Source organism: Mustela nigripes, chromosome 3 (genome assembly GCF_022355385.1).
Source record: "Mustela nigripes isolate SB6536 chromosome 3, MUSNIG.SB6536, whole genome shotgun sequence".
NCBI lineage: Eukaryota > Metazoa > Chordata > Mammalia > Carnivora > Mustelidae > Mustela > Mustela nigripes.
Genome location: NC_081559.1, coordinates 107,355,514 through 107,372,097, shown reverse-complemented (window position 1 = coordinate 107,372,097; position 16,584 = coordinate 107,355,514). Strand labels below are relative to the sequence as shown.

Genomic DNA, 16,584 nt, shown 5'->3' with positions numbered 1-16,584 from the left:
CTTTAAAGGCAAGGGAAACAAAAGTAAAAATGAACTTTTGGGACTTCATCAAGATAAAAAGCTTCTGAACAGGAAAGGAAAGAATCAACAAAACTAAGAGGCAACCCACAGAATGAGAAAAGATATTTGCAAATGACATTATAGGTAAAGGGCTAGTATGCAAGATCTATAAAGAACTTACCAAACTCAACACTCAAAAAAACAAAAAACCCAGTCAAGAAATGGGCAGAAGATATAAACAAATACTTCTCTAAAGAAGACATACAGATGGCTAACAGACACATGAAAACCTGTTTATCATTAGAAAACTCTTATTAATCTTGATATTTACTTCAAGTTCTATTTCTGATATTCAAAACTTTGTAACTACCCAAGTAATTTGATTCCATAGACAATTTAGACATAGTATATTTGTAAAGCTTGACAGAGAACTAATGTGATAAAAATCTCTGTCTACATCTTTGTTTCTTATAAGTAGTAAAAGGAGCATTTTATAGTTATGTTTTGTTTTCTAGAACCCACAAGTCTTAAATTCCTTATATTGAGTATTTTCCCAATAGATGTTAGGATGGTGTCATCACTGAATTGAAACAAACAAATAATTTTAAAAGAAAATCCTAAATGTTATTTTTAGTAAAATATCAACTATTTCACTCCATCTAGAATTCTATAAAATAATGATGTAATATATTGGTTTTGAATAATCAACCTCTGATATAAGTTTTTCCCCATTTTTGTATTGTTTCTTTTTTTCTTGTTATGCAATACCTTCAATTATCTCCAGTATGATACACCATAAAACATTCTGTCTAAAAACAGTCCAGTGTCTAGTCATGGGATACTTAGTGTAAACAAGCCAAAACCAAGTTGCCCCAGGACATACATTTTAAGTGGAAATGTAACAAATGGAACAGCAGACTATAACTAGCAAGTGATGGAGATATTTGGCCAGGGAGAGAGTATCTGGAGAAAGGAAAAAACACCATGTATTCATTATCTCATTCATTCTCTCAGCAGTTAGTACATGAAGGACCTGCCATGTGGCATGCATACTTCTCTCTAACACAAGGTTCAGGTCCTGATTCTATTGCTGGATGCATGTGGAAATTCACTGAAGAGTTAGAATCTAGATAAAACTTTCATAATTAAGGCCTGCTAGGAACAAAACACTTCCAAAACTTAACAGGGCTTGGAACTGCTCATAAGCAGATTCATGAATAATAAAATTCAACCAGCAGAGGTTATAACTAACTAACTCATTCACTAACTAACTAACTAACTAACTAACTAAATAAAAATGCAGATCCTTAGTATGTTCTGAAGTGATCCTTTCCTTTGTTTCAGGATTGAGGATTCCCGCCCCATCTTAGGACACTAACAAGGATGAAGCACTCTCACTGCAGCAAGCCTGGGAACCTCAGGAATCGAAGTCTGAAGAAAGATCTAAGAAATCAAAGAACAGCCTATGTGAGCAAACTCTAAACCCATTGGATGTATCCAGCATCTTCCTCCTAAGGGCAACTGTCTCAATAAATCTCATGTGAATGGCATGAAGGATCTTCATGAAGGTCAGGGATAAGACATGTATTTACCAAAGAGAAAAGTTGAAGGCAAGTGTATAAAATGATAGCCTTGGGGAGGGGTCATATGTGTGTCTCAGTTAGTGAAGTGTCTGACTCTTGATTTCGGCTCAGGTCATGATCTCAGGGTTGTGTAATTGAGCACTACATCTCATCGGGGCATGCTCTGTGGGGAGTCTGCTTGAGATTCTCTCCCTTTGCCCTTCCCCCTGCTTGTGCTCTCACTCTCAAAATAAATAATAAATAAATCTTGGGGGAAAAAAAGATAAATTTTGGAGCAGAGGGGCCATTTCCAACTATGCTTTGATAGTCAGAAGGAAAATGAATGCGCAGTGGGAAGTTGAGGCTAAACTTTGGGTAAATGTTTCTTGAGTGGTTATAAAAGATGGGTAAGAGCTAACAATGAAATAAAGATCAGTTAATCCTGGAATGACCATAGCCTGACCTACGAAAAGTAAAAATATGTCTAATAGAAGTCATTCAATTGTTCATTCATGGATGTGACACCATTTATTAAATAATTTCTCTGTGGTAGAGAGGCAGAATCAATGGCTAAAGAGTAGTTTGAAGCTTCAGGATTCCATATCCAAAAAAATAAAACTAAAAATAGCCTACATTTTTTTTTAAGAAACAGAATAATAGCTTCCCTTTTTTGGATGACCAGATGACCAGAATTTAAAGCTTACATCATTTTCTCTTCCAGTCTTATACCATATTACTTTATATAAGGGTGTATTAAGGAACAAGCGGCAAAGAACAAAGTTACTGAAAATCAAATAAAAATATCTTCACTTCCTTATGACTAAATTTTAAAAGATGTTTCACTGTTAAGCAATAGAGCTTTGTCTCAGTTCTGCTTGGTTGTCTGGCTGAAAGAAGTCCTCATTAGGACCAGAGGCCACCACAAAGAGGCTCACTTCGAAAGATCTCCCAGCCTCCTCCAACTTGCTGCCAGAACCAGCCTTTGGATCTGTCTACATAGATGACAGTTTCCCACCCTACAGAACCCCATATCCTATACTGTCTGTCTCTATCCTAGAGCTATCCCCAGTGTCCTTTGCTATTCTCCAGTCTATCAGTCTGAAGTAATGGGGTCAGAAAACACCCAACTGGCAGGATTTCTATATGTTGAACCATCAGATTGAAGACAAGTTCCTTTGCAAACAATCATTGACTGTAAAACTGTTACTCATTTCAAGTTTTCTCATTTTATTTCCTTTTTCTTACTGTTCAATTCTTTGGCTGGATCTGAACCCTCTGGAGATGTCAGCTCAGTAGTATACTTGATTTCCAATGCCTACCTGACACTTCCTTTACTCTTAAGAAGTCACACTTTTTGTGTTCATCAAGTTCTTCTTTCCCCTCCATCCACCTCCATCTTCTGAGCTGACTCACTTTCCCTCTCACCCACCCCATAATCATTTTTCTCATTTACTTGGTCTTATTTAAATCTATAGCACAAATTTATTCAGTTACAGAGGTTGATTAAAACAGAATAAACTATTGTCAATTGCCAGAGGCTGAGAGGATGGCTAAGCTTCTCCTGAGCAGCCTGATTCAGCACAAAGAAACCCAGAGGCTACCATGATGTGATTGTAGAAGCCCTGGGAGAGGTCTCTCTGGCATCCTCACCCACTGTCATAACTCAGAATCTCAACTCGGTGGCTCCTTCCATGGAGTCACCAAGAACATCCTGGGATTCAGCAGAATCCTACTCTGCCCCCTTAGTCACATGGCCTTAACTAAGCCACCTACCATGCCAGATCCTCAGTTTCCTTTTCTGGGGAAAAGAGACGATAAGCCCTATCTCAAGGGTGGTGGGATGATGCTATGAGGTGTAGTATATAAAATGCCAAGAACACTTTGGTATATGATAGGTGATATTTTTTAGCGACAATACTACCTAGGAGTTGTAATATATCAAACTACTATCTGCTAGATGCTCTACTAGCCCAAATCAGTTTTCTGATCAATTTTACCAAGAGCATATGGTTTCACTTATTTGTAGAACATAAGGAATAGCATGGGGGACATAAGGAGAAGGAAGGGGGAAATGAAGGAGGGGAAATCAGAGGGGGAGAAGAACCATGAGAGACTGTGGACTCTAAGAAACAAACTGAGGGTTTTTGGGGGGGGTGTTAGGTGAGCCTGATGGTAGGTATTAAGGAGGGCACATATTTTATGGCGCATTGGGTGTTATATGCAAACAATGAATCTTGGGACACTACATCAGAAACTAATGATTACTATATGGTGACTATCATAACATAATAATAACAAAAAATTATCAAGAGCAGAAACTTGAGGGAATTTTACAAGGTAAATATATTTGAGTTTTCTGAGGAGCACATAGAAATAGCAGAGATATTAGCAGATATTAGCATGCTCGACTGAAACACAAACTTGAAATGTATGGAATGCCCGCTTGACCACGTGCAAGCTTAGGAGAGTGTGCTTGGGAGAATAAAAGAGGAAAAAGACTATTTCACAACTGTGTAAGCTTCTGTACTTTCCCCTTCTACAGTAAATAATAGACCTAAATAGATAGGTAATGAATGCATTTCCACAAGACTCTGCCAGGTGTCCTGGTGCAAAGGATATTCTGTGTTCACAGTCTTGTCACAGACAAAGGGATTTCACTATTGGTTCACATACAAGGAGCTTCTTGATCTGGATTTGGTCTTCTTTCCTGTCTTCCTCTCCTGTAAATTCCCCACCTGACGATGGGGCAATAATCACAACAGATTGTTCTGGGGAAGTAGCGATTTCTATATTTCACATTTTCCTGTCTGAGCATGTGGAGGTTCCGCCCTACTATACTACACTAAATGGAAGTTCCGCCTAACTATACTACACTAACTTCAGCTAGCTTTCTCTGGTTCTTTGAAACCTAACTGCCACATCCCAGTCTATATCCACCATAGTTCTGGGCATATCTACACTTATCTTTATTACCAAATTCATTACACAGTACATTTATTGCTAACTAATTCTTTTCCTTCTCACTGTTCTGTGAGTTCTGCAAAGGCAGAAATTGTAATGCCCTTGACCTTCTCTGCACCAAAGACTGCTTGACTGGCAAAGACCATGCATGCAGTAAGCCAATGATACATGAGTAAATATCAGATGGAATGGTAAGTACAATTGATTCTATAACAAAGTATTTTTCAGATTCATGTATACCAACCTGTGACTGTCCTGATACAAATGAGTGCAATTCAGAAGAGTTAAATCTCAGCTTCTGCTCCTTCATAAGAATGACACAAGGAACTCCCTGACCTCATCTGACTTTTGCCCTGAGATGTTCAACATGTTATTCGAGTCACAGTGAAGTAGGAATCTTTACAAAAGGAAGTTCAGATCATTTCTCTTGATCCTAGTTATGTGGATTGTTGAAAAACATTTATATCTAAAATTAAATGTTGCTACCCCTAATAGAGGTCACTTGCCACAGAAAGTAGAAAATAATAGAGCTTTTCCCCGACTGTAAAGGAACTAGAAAGGGTTATGAAATATGCAATGACCTCTATGTTGATAGAGGTATGATGGCACCAGAGTTGACAGAAAGGACATTTTGAAACACTCCTCTGAGTACAGCCTAGATGACAAAGTTAAGTCAACATATAAAGGGGTCAGAGTAAGTAAGATAGTGAGTAGTTCAATGGAAGAAGAGGCTGGATTCTGAGTAAAAGAGATGGCCAGTGGGAAGTCTCAGAAGAGACATTGTGGAAGCTCATCAGAGTGGTGGCTTATTTTCCACTTTTAAGTATTGTGATGTCATTTTCCTTCACTGCCCCTAATTGCCCAATAAATTAAGGCTAGCCCTGGCTGGTTGTTCCTTAGCAAAGAAATGCACTGAGGCAGTGTTCAGTATGGAAAGGGCCACACCATAGTAAATAAAACAGTGAGCAAAAATCAAGAATTCAGCCAAAAGGGAATGAAGATAATCAGGAGAAACACTTCCCCTTCCCTTTATATTCTACTGCCCCATATCAACTTCCCTGATTATACTTAATGAAATAAAGTTGTTTCCATTCAGGTCTATACGTAGATACATTTCTGATATCAAGCATAGAGAAGGGGATTTAATGAATTCACAAAATGAGCTAATCTAAGCTACTGGTTGCAGATCATTTTGAATATGTTTTCTCAGCAACAAAATCATTTAACTTCCCCACACACATCTCTCAAGCTTGCCGGAGACATTTTGTGATCACCCTTCCTCCTTAAAATTTTTCTAAATTCACGTATTTAGCTAACTGCCACTGAGTTTCTACTGTAAAAGGAATAGATCTTGAGGAATATAACATTAAAAAAGACATGGTCTCCATTCAAAATATGAGTTATATTTGCACTCCTCCATGATGTTTTGAGAGAAGGCTCTGCAGGGTAAAGTGGGGGTCCGAGGAATGGAGAAGCCCAAACTAAGTCTAGTTGACTTTGTTTGATTTTACTCATAGTAAGATTTTCAGGTTAGAAGAAAGCATCCAGGTATCTTGTCTCAGGGCCCTAGAAGCCCTATAGCATTCTGAAGAGGTGGCCCATTTAGCAGAACCCAGGGGAGGCAAGTGTTTGCTCTTTTCTGATTGAACTGAGAGTTTGACTCTACCTTAAACTTCATCAAACAGTCCCTGCTCTTATCAATTTAAACAGTGAAGAAGAAGTAGTTAAAAGGAAATCAGGTGGGTTGAGAGCAACTTGACATAGGAATTTTTCATTATAATTGAGCAGAATTTTATGAAGCAAGCAAAATTACAAAACCAAAACTAAAGAATGCCTTAAATTTAGTGAAAACAAAAGCAGGTTTAGAAATGTTCTATGCCTATTTTCATAATACAGTAAAACAAACAAACAAACAAAAAAAACAGGCAGTTCACCTCGAGGACAAATGCAAAGTAGATGTTATGGATTTGAGAACCAAAAACTAAGCTTCATTTTACAAAAGCAACATGATATGGGAGAACAAGAATGACCTGGTCCCTGCCGTTACTGAGTTCAAATTCTGGATCTGTCACTTAATACATGTGTACAACCTTGGGAAAATTATTTAACTTCTCTATAAACTGTATTTCTCAATCTTAAGATGCAAAGGTGGGAAAATTATACGGACTTAATAAGGGTTTTTTGTGATTAAGTAGATGCTCAATAAATATATATTTCTTTGCTATATTTCTATTCTATGATAAGGTAGGCTGGCTACTGACACATCATTGGGAAAATATGGTCTGTATAATTGCACATCCTTATCTCCCACACTCTATCCCAGAACATATAGTCCACACATTATAGAAACATTGGATAAGTCACAAAGCTTAGTATTACATTTCATTCTGTTGTACAAAATGGAATGTTCAGACTATAAGGAGGTGATGATGTGACAATGTGTTTTATTTTGCAAGCCTCAGTGAAAGTCCTAAAAGTACTACACCTGGCAATTCTCAAAGTTAAAAACAATCACAAACAGGGATACCTAGTTTATATCGAATTTCTCAACATGTCTTTTTCTCTTGGGGGAAATTTTGTGCATCAATTAAAGTGGTTCCCCCACAACTGCAGAAAGATCATAATCCCAATTACCATTCATCCTTGTCAGCATCACAGTTGCAGAAGTGTTCAATGTCCAGGCAACTCTCATCCAGGCCACATTCACACTGCTGAACCCCAGGTGGGGCACCTCCCCAGTAAGTGTGCCTTTCATTGGACCGCCCAATCCACCAGGTAAATGGTGTTCCATCTGAAAGACAAGATAGTTTGCAGAGGGTGTCAAAAACTTACATGGAAATGTCTTCAATAATAAATGCACTACTGGGTATTTACCCCAAAGATACTGATGTAGTGAAAAGAAGGATCATATGTATCCCAATATTCATAGCTGCAATGGCCACAGTTGCCAAACTGTGGAAAGAACCAAGATGCCCTGCAACGGATGAATGCATAAAGAATATATGGTCTGTATATATGATGGGATATTATTCCTCCATCAGAAAGGATGAATACCCAACTTTGGCATCAACATGGATGGGACTGAAGGAGATTATTCTGAGTAAAATAAGTCAAGCAGAGAGAGCCAATTATCATATGGTTTTGCTTACTTGTGGAGCATAAGAGATAACATAAGTGAGATGGGGGAAATCGAAGGGGGAGAAAAACCATGAGAGACTGTGGACTCTGAGAAACAAACTAAGGGTTTTGGGGGTGGGGTTGTGTGAGCCTGGTGGTGGGTATTAAAGAGGGCATGTATTAACAGAGCACTGGGTGTGGTGCATAAACAATGAGTTTTGGAACACTGAAAAGAATTAAATTAATTTTCAAAAAAGAAAAATACATATTTACACATATTACATATACATAATATATATATGCATATCTGTATATATCCTCCCTTTCTCATTTCCTCTCTTCTTTTCTTCCTTCCTTTTTTTCTTTCTTTCTTTCCTCCTTCCTCTCTTTCCCTCTGTCATCCTGTATATGGATCTATATGTATCTGTACATGTATACAAAACTCTCTATATGTATACACACACACACACACATATATCCACATATACATCTATATCTATATCTGTATCTATAGATATAATCAGATACAGACATAAAAACACTTTCATGAAAAGTATTCACATAGTAGGACGAGGATCAATCACAATGTTCAGGCAGGGTCACAAACTCAAATCAGTTATCCTAGTTGAGTAAACTGGGCTAAATTGCAGACCAAATATTTTTAAGATACAGATACAGAAATTAATTTCATTATAAAACTATTAAAGGAAAAGCAACAGCATGAGGGCCAAGACTGACCTGACATTAGTTCTCAGTTTCTGATAGTCTCTGAGGACAAGTGGAGACTACGGTGGAGGAATAGTGTTGGAACCCTGGATTACCATAGCTTCTACTTTGTTTAAAGAGAAGTTATACTCCACAAATAAGTGAAACCATATGATAATTGACTCTCTCTGCTTGACTTATTTCACTCAGCATAATCTCCTCCAGTTCCATAGGGAGTTAGAGAGGAGAGGGAGGTTGGGGGAAATTGGAAGGGGAGGTGAATCATGAGAGACTATGGACTCTGAAAAACAATCTGAGGGTTTGGAAGGGGCGGGGGGTGGGAGGTTGGGGTACCAGGTGGTGGGTATTATAGAGGGCACGGATTGCATGAAGCACTGGGTGGGGTGAAAAAATAATGAATACTGTTATGCTGAAAATAAATAAATTTAATTTAAAAAAATAAAGAGAAGTTATATATTTCAAATTCAAAGATTTGAAGGAAAAAGAATAAAACCTGTTGACGATCAATACTGCCAGGGCCAAATAATTCCTTCTGAAGGTATATTTAACCCATACAGAGTTGGTATATAAACTGATTTCTGGTTTCTGTAGTTGAGAGAAAACTACTTTGGAGTCTTGTGTTTATCAATTTCTTTCTTCCTTTTTGTTTGTTTGTTTGTTTGTTTTGTTCAAAGCTTAGTTTAGTAAAATCTGTTGGAGTTTTCTTTTATGATTGGGAATATTTCAGTAGATTAAAATTATTACTCAGAAGATGATAGTGTATCCAAGCAACGGGTTGTAGGGAGAGATGGAGGTGTTATACATCATCAGGCTGCATGGAGTTAGGTCCAGGTCCCTTTGGAAATTGCTGTTTTGTTTATTTTTGGCATACAACAGGCACTTAACATGCGATTACTAAAAAATGAAAAAAAAAAGCTTAATAGGGATCATTTTTAACGATGCACCATTTTAAAATGGAACAATGCTTGTCTGATGATGTTACTAGGTTGGAATTTTGCCAAGTCAAGATTTAATTGTGCATACAACTCCTGATTTGCAAACACATAATTTACAAATTATTTGTGTATGCACAGATAGCAACAACTTTCTCTGGATTGCTCTCTGTGCTAATATACTTATGAAAGTCACTGAGGCAAGTAGGAAGAGAAATGACAAATGAAACAGTAGGTCATAACGAAAAGTTCAGGAAGATACTGTGAAAAGCAAAAGTATCTTAGAGTTACTGAGTTCGAAGGAGGACAGCTTGAAGGACCATACAAAACCCAAAATAACACACCTGATTCTGCCTAAAATGTTCCAAGCTCCCTTATTATCTTTTAAGCTAGAATTCCAGTTGACAGTATTTGTTTACCAGACCCTTCTTTTTAAATACTAATTCTCAATGGTTTAAGTCCATTTTCCCTATAAATCATGGAACAGTAGTTCAAATGAATTGTTTTACTTCTAAATTCTAGCTTAGATAAGCCACTCAAGTGGCCTAGAGAGCTGGTGGGTTTATTTAGGGCAGAGGGCACTACTTTTGGGAATGGAGTAAATTTAGGTAGATTTTCCAAGTGTTTGAGTCCAGGGAACACAACAGTAAAACATTTTAAATGTGAATATATTTACCAATGTTGGGTCTGGGTCCAAAACATGAGAAGAAATCTTCCCAACTCTACATCTTTCTGGCACTGCCCAGGATTCTTCCCCATAACATTAGTTCAGATCAAATAATAATGTTCAATACCATCATGAATTATTTTTGCTTATGAGCTAAACCAAGTTTGTAATCATACTAATAGCATCATTACTAATGGTATGATTTCCGAACAACCAATTTGCGTACAGCTTCTGGAATCTGTGTTGCTTTCTAGGAATTTTACAAATTCTCATTTGGTATCTTAAGCCTCTAGAAGTTTCACAGCAACTTGAGGCTTTGCTTTGTTTCAAATCCATCATTGTCTTACAGAACTGAGGCTTGGGGTCCCCTTTTCATGTCTAGAGATTAGTATAAAGGTTTTAAATTATGTTAACTGAATGCATGTCAATGAGTAAGAAGAAAGAAAGGAAAAAGAGTAGAAAAATACATGTACACACACAGATATTTGAAAGCAGGAGAATCATTGCTAAATTTTCCTCTCAGATGTCCCATTTTTATGTTTGTTTTCCTCTAGAGCATAACGAACAAGGAAGCCAAAGATCAAAAAGGATAGGACTTGCCCTGATTCATGACTCTAATGATATAGTCAGGTAGGGAATCTATACCTTAGGTTCACATTTCAGCCACTGGAGAAATTGAATTTATTTTCTCCTGACCAGGTGTTTAAAAAAAGTAAAGTCACAAAACACAATTATACAGATATAGACATATCTCAATATGCATTCATTCACCAAATATTTACTGAAGATCTATAATATTCCAGGAACTATTCTAGGTAGCTGGAATAAATCAGTTTAAGACAAAGCAAACCAACAAAGAAAGAAAACATGTCCCAAAAGCTTGCATTGTAATTATAGGAAACAGACAATAATAGTAATTAAATAATTTCTTATTATTTATTTATTTGAGAGAGAAAGAGAGTGACAGAGAGAGGAGATGGAAAGGAGCAGAGAGAGGGACAGAATCTTAAGCAGGCCCCATGCCCAGTACAGAGTCTGATACAGGGTTTGATCTCACAACCCTATGATCATAACCTGAACCAAAATTAAGAGTTGGATGCAAAAGTGACTTTTGTTTTGTTTGTTTGTTTGAGGCACCCACACACCCCAATAACAATTTCACATTTAAAAAGGAAGAAGAGGTATGGAAACAATACAGCAGACCGAGGTAAGGTAGACTGCAAGGAAGTGTGGGCTGCAGTTTTAGAATGGTCAGGATAAAAACTGATGAAAAAATAATTAAAATATTGAGCAAAATTTCAGGGCAGGAACAAGTGACTCAATGGCTGGCTATCTGGAGGATAACACAGCAAACAAAGGAAACATTCAGTATAAAGAATCAGGAATTATAGGATCAATGTAAAATAAAGGGATTTCCTAAAATCTATCAGCTGGTTCTCAAACCATTATTTTTAAAATTTTGAGGAAACTCTAACTGGACTGTCCAATTAAAAAAAAAAAGTAGCAGAAAACAGGCAAAATAGAACATGTATTAAATTAGATTATTGGCTACAAACTAAGAATTCACTCTGATAGTTCCAAGGCAAAGGGTATAATTAAGAAGATATCAGGCTGCCACAGAACCATGACCCGGGAAGAAATGGGCTTTTGGCTAATGGGCTTACCATGTTGCTCACTGGCCTGCGAAGGGAACTCTGCCTGGCTCACTAGCCTTGAAAGTCAAATACTGGAGACCTACCCAGCCAAAGATGTCATGCTGCCAGTGCCACAACCACTCCTCTACAGGTCAATAGGGTCAATAGGCGTCATCCCCCCAAAGACAGAAGTTACTGTGGCCAATGATCCTAACTCTCAGAATAGAAGCTCCATGAAGAGCCTGCTTCCCAGTGCTCACCTCCAGTAAGAGCTGCATACAGGTGTCTCATTAGGGAAGCAGAGGTGACATGCTTGCATCCCAGCTGCCAAGGAGACTGGGCATGTATATTCTGACTTGCTGCAGAGACAGGACTCACAAGGCAAATTTTCATTAACACAGAAATAACACAAAAGTTATGGGGCAGGTATGAATAAGACAAATGGCGGGACACCTGGGTGGCTCAGTTGTTTAAATATCTGCCTTCAGCTTCAGTCATGAATCCAGGGTCCTGCATTGGGCTACTTGATCATCAGGGAGCCTGCTTCTCTCTCTTTCTCTCTCTGCCTGCCACTCCCCCTGTTTGTGTTCTCTCTCTCTCTGACAAAATAAGAAGAAGAAGAGGAAGAAGAAGAATGCAAATGGCATCCTGGAGGTAAAGACATACTTAATATCACTTAATGGATCAGAACTCTAAACTGTTGGGGCAGGGTTTATGCACCCCAGAAAAGAAGGTCTGCATAATGCTTTGTGCTTCTGAAGCCTGAGGCTACAGGATTTTAGGGGTCAGACTCCTATCAAAGAAGCAGTGTTTAAATGCACTGCCCCTCTTACAGCAGACTTCCACAAGAAAACCTAAGAGAAGAATGTGGGATGTGGCCCATATATACAATTGAATATTACTCAGCCATCAGAAAGTATGAATACTTAACTTTTGCATCAACATGGATGAGACTGGAGGAGATTTTGCTGAGTGAAATAAGTCAAGCAGAAAAAGTCAATTATCGTATGGTTTCACTTCTGCTTGTAATATAAGGAATAGCATGGAGGACATTAGGAGAAGGAAGGGAAAAATGAAGGGGAGGGTGGTTGGATGGGGAGATGAACCATGAGAGACTGAGGATTCCAAGAAACAAACTGAGGGTTTTAGAGGGGAAGGGAGTGGGGGAATGGGTGAACCCAGTGATGGGTATTAAGGAGGGCATGTATTGTATGGAGCACTGGATGCTATATCTAAACAATGAATCTTAAAACACTACATCAAAAACTAATGATGTACTTTATGGTGAGTAACATAACACAATTAAAAAAAAAAAAAAAAAGAATATTGGGAGGACCCGATCCCTCTGGAGTATGGCACCACCAGGACCTCAACAGTAGACACAGAGGCCTCAGAGAGGTGGTGAGGTCCTCCATATGCAAGGTTTAGAAAAAAAATCACTGAGAAATTGCATTCATTTGCATTACTTCTATGCATTTGGAATTATTATTGTTATGTATCCTCATGCACACAACAAAGTCTAGGAAAATTCATCATATATATACATTTTTTTTAAAAGAATCTTCTCAGAATGTTTTTTGTTGAAACACTTTTTCATCTTTTTTTTTTTTTTTTAAGATTTAATTTATGTATTTGATGGAGAGAGATCACAAGCAGACAGAGAGAGAGGGGAAGCAGGCTCCCTGCTGAGCAGAGAGCCCAGTGCAGGGCTTGATCCCAGGACCCTGAGATCATGACCTGAGCCAAAGGCAGAGGCTTAACCCACTGAGCCACCAGGCACCCCCATCATATATATATTGAACAAAAAAACCCTCCTAAGAAAGTTAATGGCTTAGAGTGAATGACCTCAGTGTGTGGCAGTATGTAACCACAAAAGGTGCTTTTTATTAATATCAAATAGAATATCACCAGACCAAGATCAATCATTTGTCATGAGGCTTATAAAGGTGACAATAGGAAACATTACTGAGCATGTGCTAAGTTACAGGCAGTATTCTGATGTGCTCTACACATATCAACCCATTTCATCATCACTGCTATCCTAGGAGGTGGGTATTACCCTTCACTTCACAGGTGAAGGGAGTGAGGCAGAGAAGGTTTAAAATACCCTCTTGGGGCCATACAATTAGAAAGTTCAGAGTCAGAACCTGAATCCAAGTATTCTTGCCCAAGAGTCCATGGGTTTAATCCCTGTTATGCTACCTTGCTCTGACATGTTGGGAAATAATACATGGTTAAAAAATTTAGGGCCCCCAAATCCCAAAAAGACTAAATAAAAAAATAAACAAAACAAAACACAAACACAAAACTTGGGCCTTTCAACAAAATACATATGGGTAGATTTAAGTGATAGCTAAGAAAATTGCCAGTCATGGGTAATCTCTCATAATCACTAAAATAAAGACAACACATTCCTAAATAAATCTAACTACTACTCACTCATAGACACTAATAATGCCACAGCAGAATCTAATGTTAGCATTGCTTGCTAGAACTTTCCAGGATGACCCCACCACGAATTTCTGCAAGACAGCCACAAGTATACTTGGTTTGGCTAAAGACTGCACACATACTAAGAGGCACAATTTATGCCCTGTAGCTGGACTGCTTTTCAAAAGCTCTGTACCTTTCTGAGTTTCTCAGTTTTCTTTTATACTTTTCTTTTTTTAAACATCCATTTCTTAGAACTGGAATTGTTTCCCAAAAACTGGCTAGGGTGTTTGACAAATAAGTTAAAATAGAAAATCGTGCAGACCATCATGTAACTTACTTGACATATTAGACCATGCAGGGTATGTAGACTTAGGTTTGTCCGTACTTTCTTGGGGATACTTAGAGTCACAGGAGCTTCATGTTCGTCAGTCACAATGGGATATAAAGTACACACAGACATTTCTACATGAGCCCAAGGATAGAGACAAGCCTTAGAGTCTTGGACTTCATTCCTTCCCTAATTAAAAAAAGGAAGACAGGGCAGGGATGAAGTCCAAGACTCTACAGCTTGTCTCTATCCTTGGGCTCATGTAGAAATGTCTGTGTGTACTTTACATCCCATTGAAATTGACTAACACAAAGCTCCTATTACTCTAATTATCAAGAAGGTATTGCAACATAAACTTGGAAAATAATTCTCACAATTGAGCCCAAAGAAGGTGGAAATGTACTGCATATTGTATATTATAGAATGTTTTATAAAGGGAATTTCAGCTTGGAGAGGGTGTGTGTGTGTGTGTGTGTGTGAGATACACACATACAGATTGAAAGACAGACAGTGAAGTAAGAGGATTCAGATGAAGAAAAATCCTTATCCTCACTTTTGACCTCAGAAATTAAGCCCATATTAATTCCTTTCCAAACAGCATCAGAAAAATATATATGAATTTAAAGCATTATAGAAGGTCAAACTATGAGTTTTGATAATTAGTGCATAAGTACAGGTTTCCTCCAGTGAGACATTTTATATGATATACACAGAGACAGAGCTTAAGGACAGAAAAATCATAATAAGTTTAAAAGAACACCTAAGGGGCACCTGGGTGGCTCAGTGGGTTAAGCCGCTGCCTTCGGCTCAGGTCATGATCTCAGGGTCCTGGGATCGAGTCCCGCATCGGGCTCTCTGCTCAGCGGGGAGCCTGCTTCCCTCTCTCTCTCTCTCTCTCTGCCTGCCTCTCCATCTACTTGTGATTTCTCTCTGTCAAATAAATAAATAAAATCTTTAAAAAAAAAATAAAATAAAAGAACACCTAAGCAGAAAACCAAGCTGTATATGTTTAATTTCACATTATGATTTTCCTAATGTCAGAAATTTAAAACAGATCATGATGCAGGTTACCTGCACCCTTTTACGGCTTAATCACTGAGTTTTTGAACAGAATTCAAATTGGAGATCCTTCCTTAATCTTGCAATTGCTTAAATTAAAGTCTTGATAACTGAGAACACAATAAACACAATAGCTTCCCAGTGATAACTACAGCCACAGCCAAGAGAATTTGGCGGTTGCCACCACTAGAAACACTCCAAACACAATTCCAAACAAACTCAGCATGAAGCTGGAAAGTTCTGTAAATATACAGAGACAGTGCTACCATTTTGAACTGTTGTCACTGTTTTTATTTTTTTTTCCTCATTTTATTTCTAAGTTTACAAGTAGTATGCTCATAGCCATAAATTCTGGTAAGCTCATTGTGCCAACAGAAAGACTTCCAGTGTTCATTTCTTTTACAGCTTCAAAAATGTCCACACTGATCAGTAAACATATGTTATAGTGGTTTGATGGTAAATATCTCTGTCTCCTTGATGTTAGATTTGCTCTTGCTACATTGGCCCATTGAATGTGAAGAGAAATGGCAGTGTGTCCATTCAGAGTCTACACCTTGAGTTATGGATGTTTCCACTTTCCTCTGAGGATCTTCTCTGACATAACCATAAGAACATGTCAAGGGAGTAACAGACTGTCCAGCTTGGACCTCAGGATGAGACACATGAAGCACAGTTGTCACTTCTGATGCACAAACGTGTGAGCTGAGAATAAGCACTGAGTGCTGTATTCCAGTAAGCTTTGGCACCTGGCTGGATAACATTATTGTGACAATAACTGATAATACAAATTAGATAAAAACCACATAAACATATTCTGTAGGGCTTATAAAGAACTAAATAGAAAGGTCAATGGCTCTGCTTTCAAAGGATTTACAATTCGGTTAGAAACATAAAAAAAGAGAAATATAGGTGGATGAGGAAAATATAAAGAAACATCAATCCTCTTTTGGCCCAAGTAATTGTCTATCTTCTGGCCCATATATGTAAACAGTTGTAGCAGGCACTTGAGTGGTTGCTCTGGGAGTCATTCCTAATCCTCTTCTGCAGTTGCCTTTCTTGCCTTTATATATGTGTGTGTATATATACACTAATAGAATAACGTAAGACTTATATATATTTAAGTCTTACGTTATTCTATTAGTGTATATATACACACACATATATA

At 37.9% G+C, this 16,584-nt stretch overlaps 1 protein-coding gene across 1 annotated transcript in view; it reads right to left on the bottom strand.

Annotated features, from left to right (window-relative positions):
- CNTNAP5 (contactin associated protein family member 5) overlaps window positions 1-16,584 on the bottom strand; it is an 831,640-nt gene that overhangs the window by 157,090 nt on the left and 657,966 nt on the right. Inside the window, exon 14 of the mRNA XM_059394484.1 lies at window positions 7,158-7,314. Coding sequence (XP_059250467.1) covers window positions 7,158-7,314 — 157 coding nt within the window. The remainder of the gene's footprint in view (window positions 1-7,157; window positions 7,315-16,584) is intronic.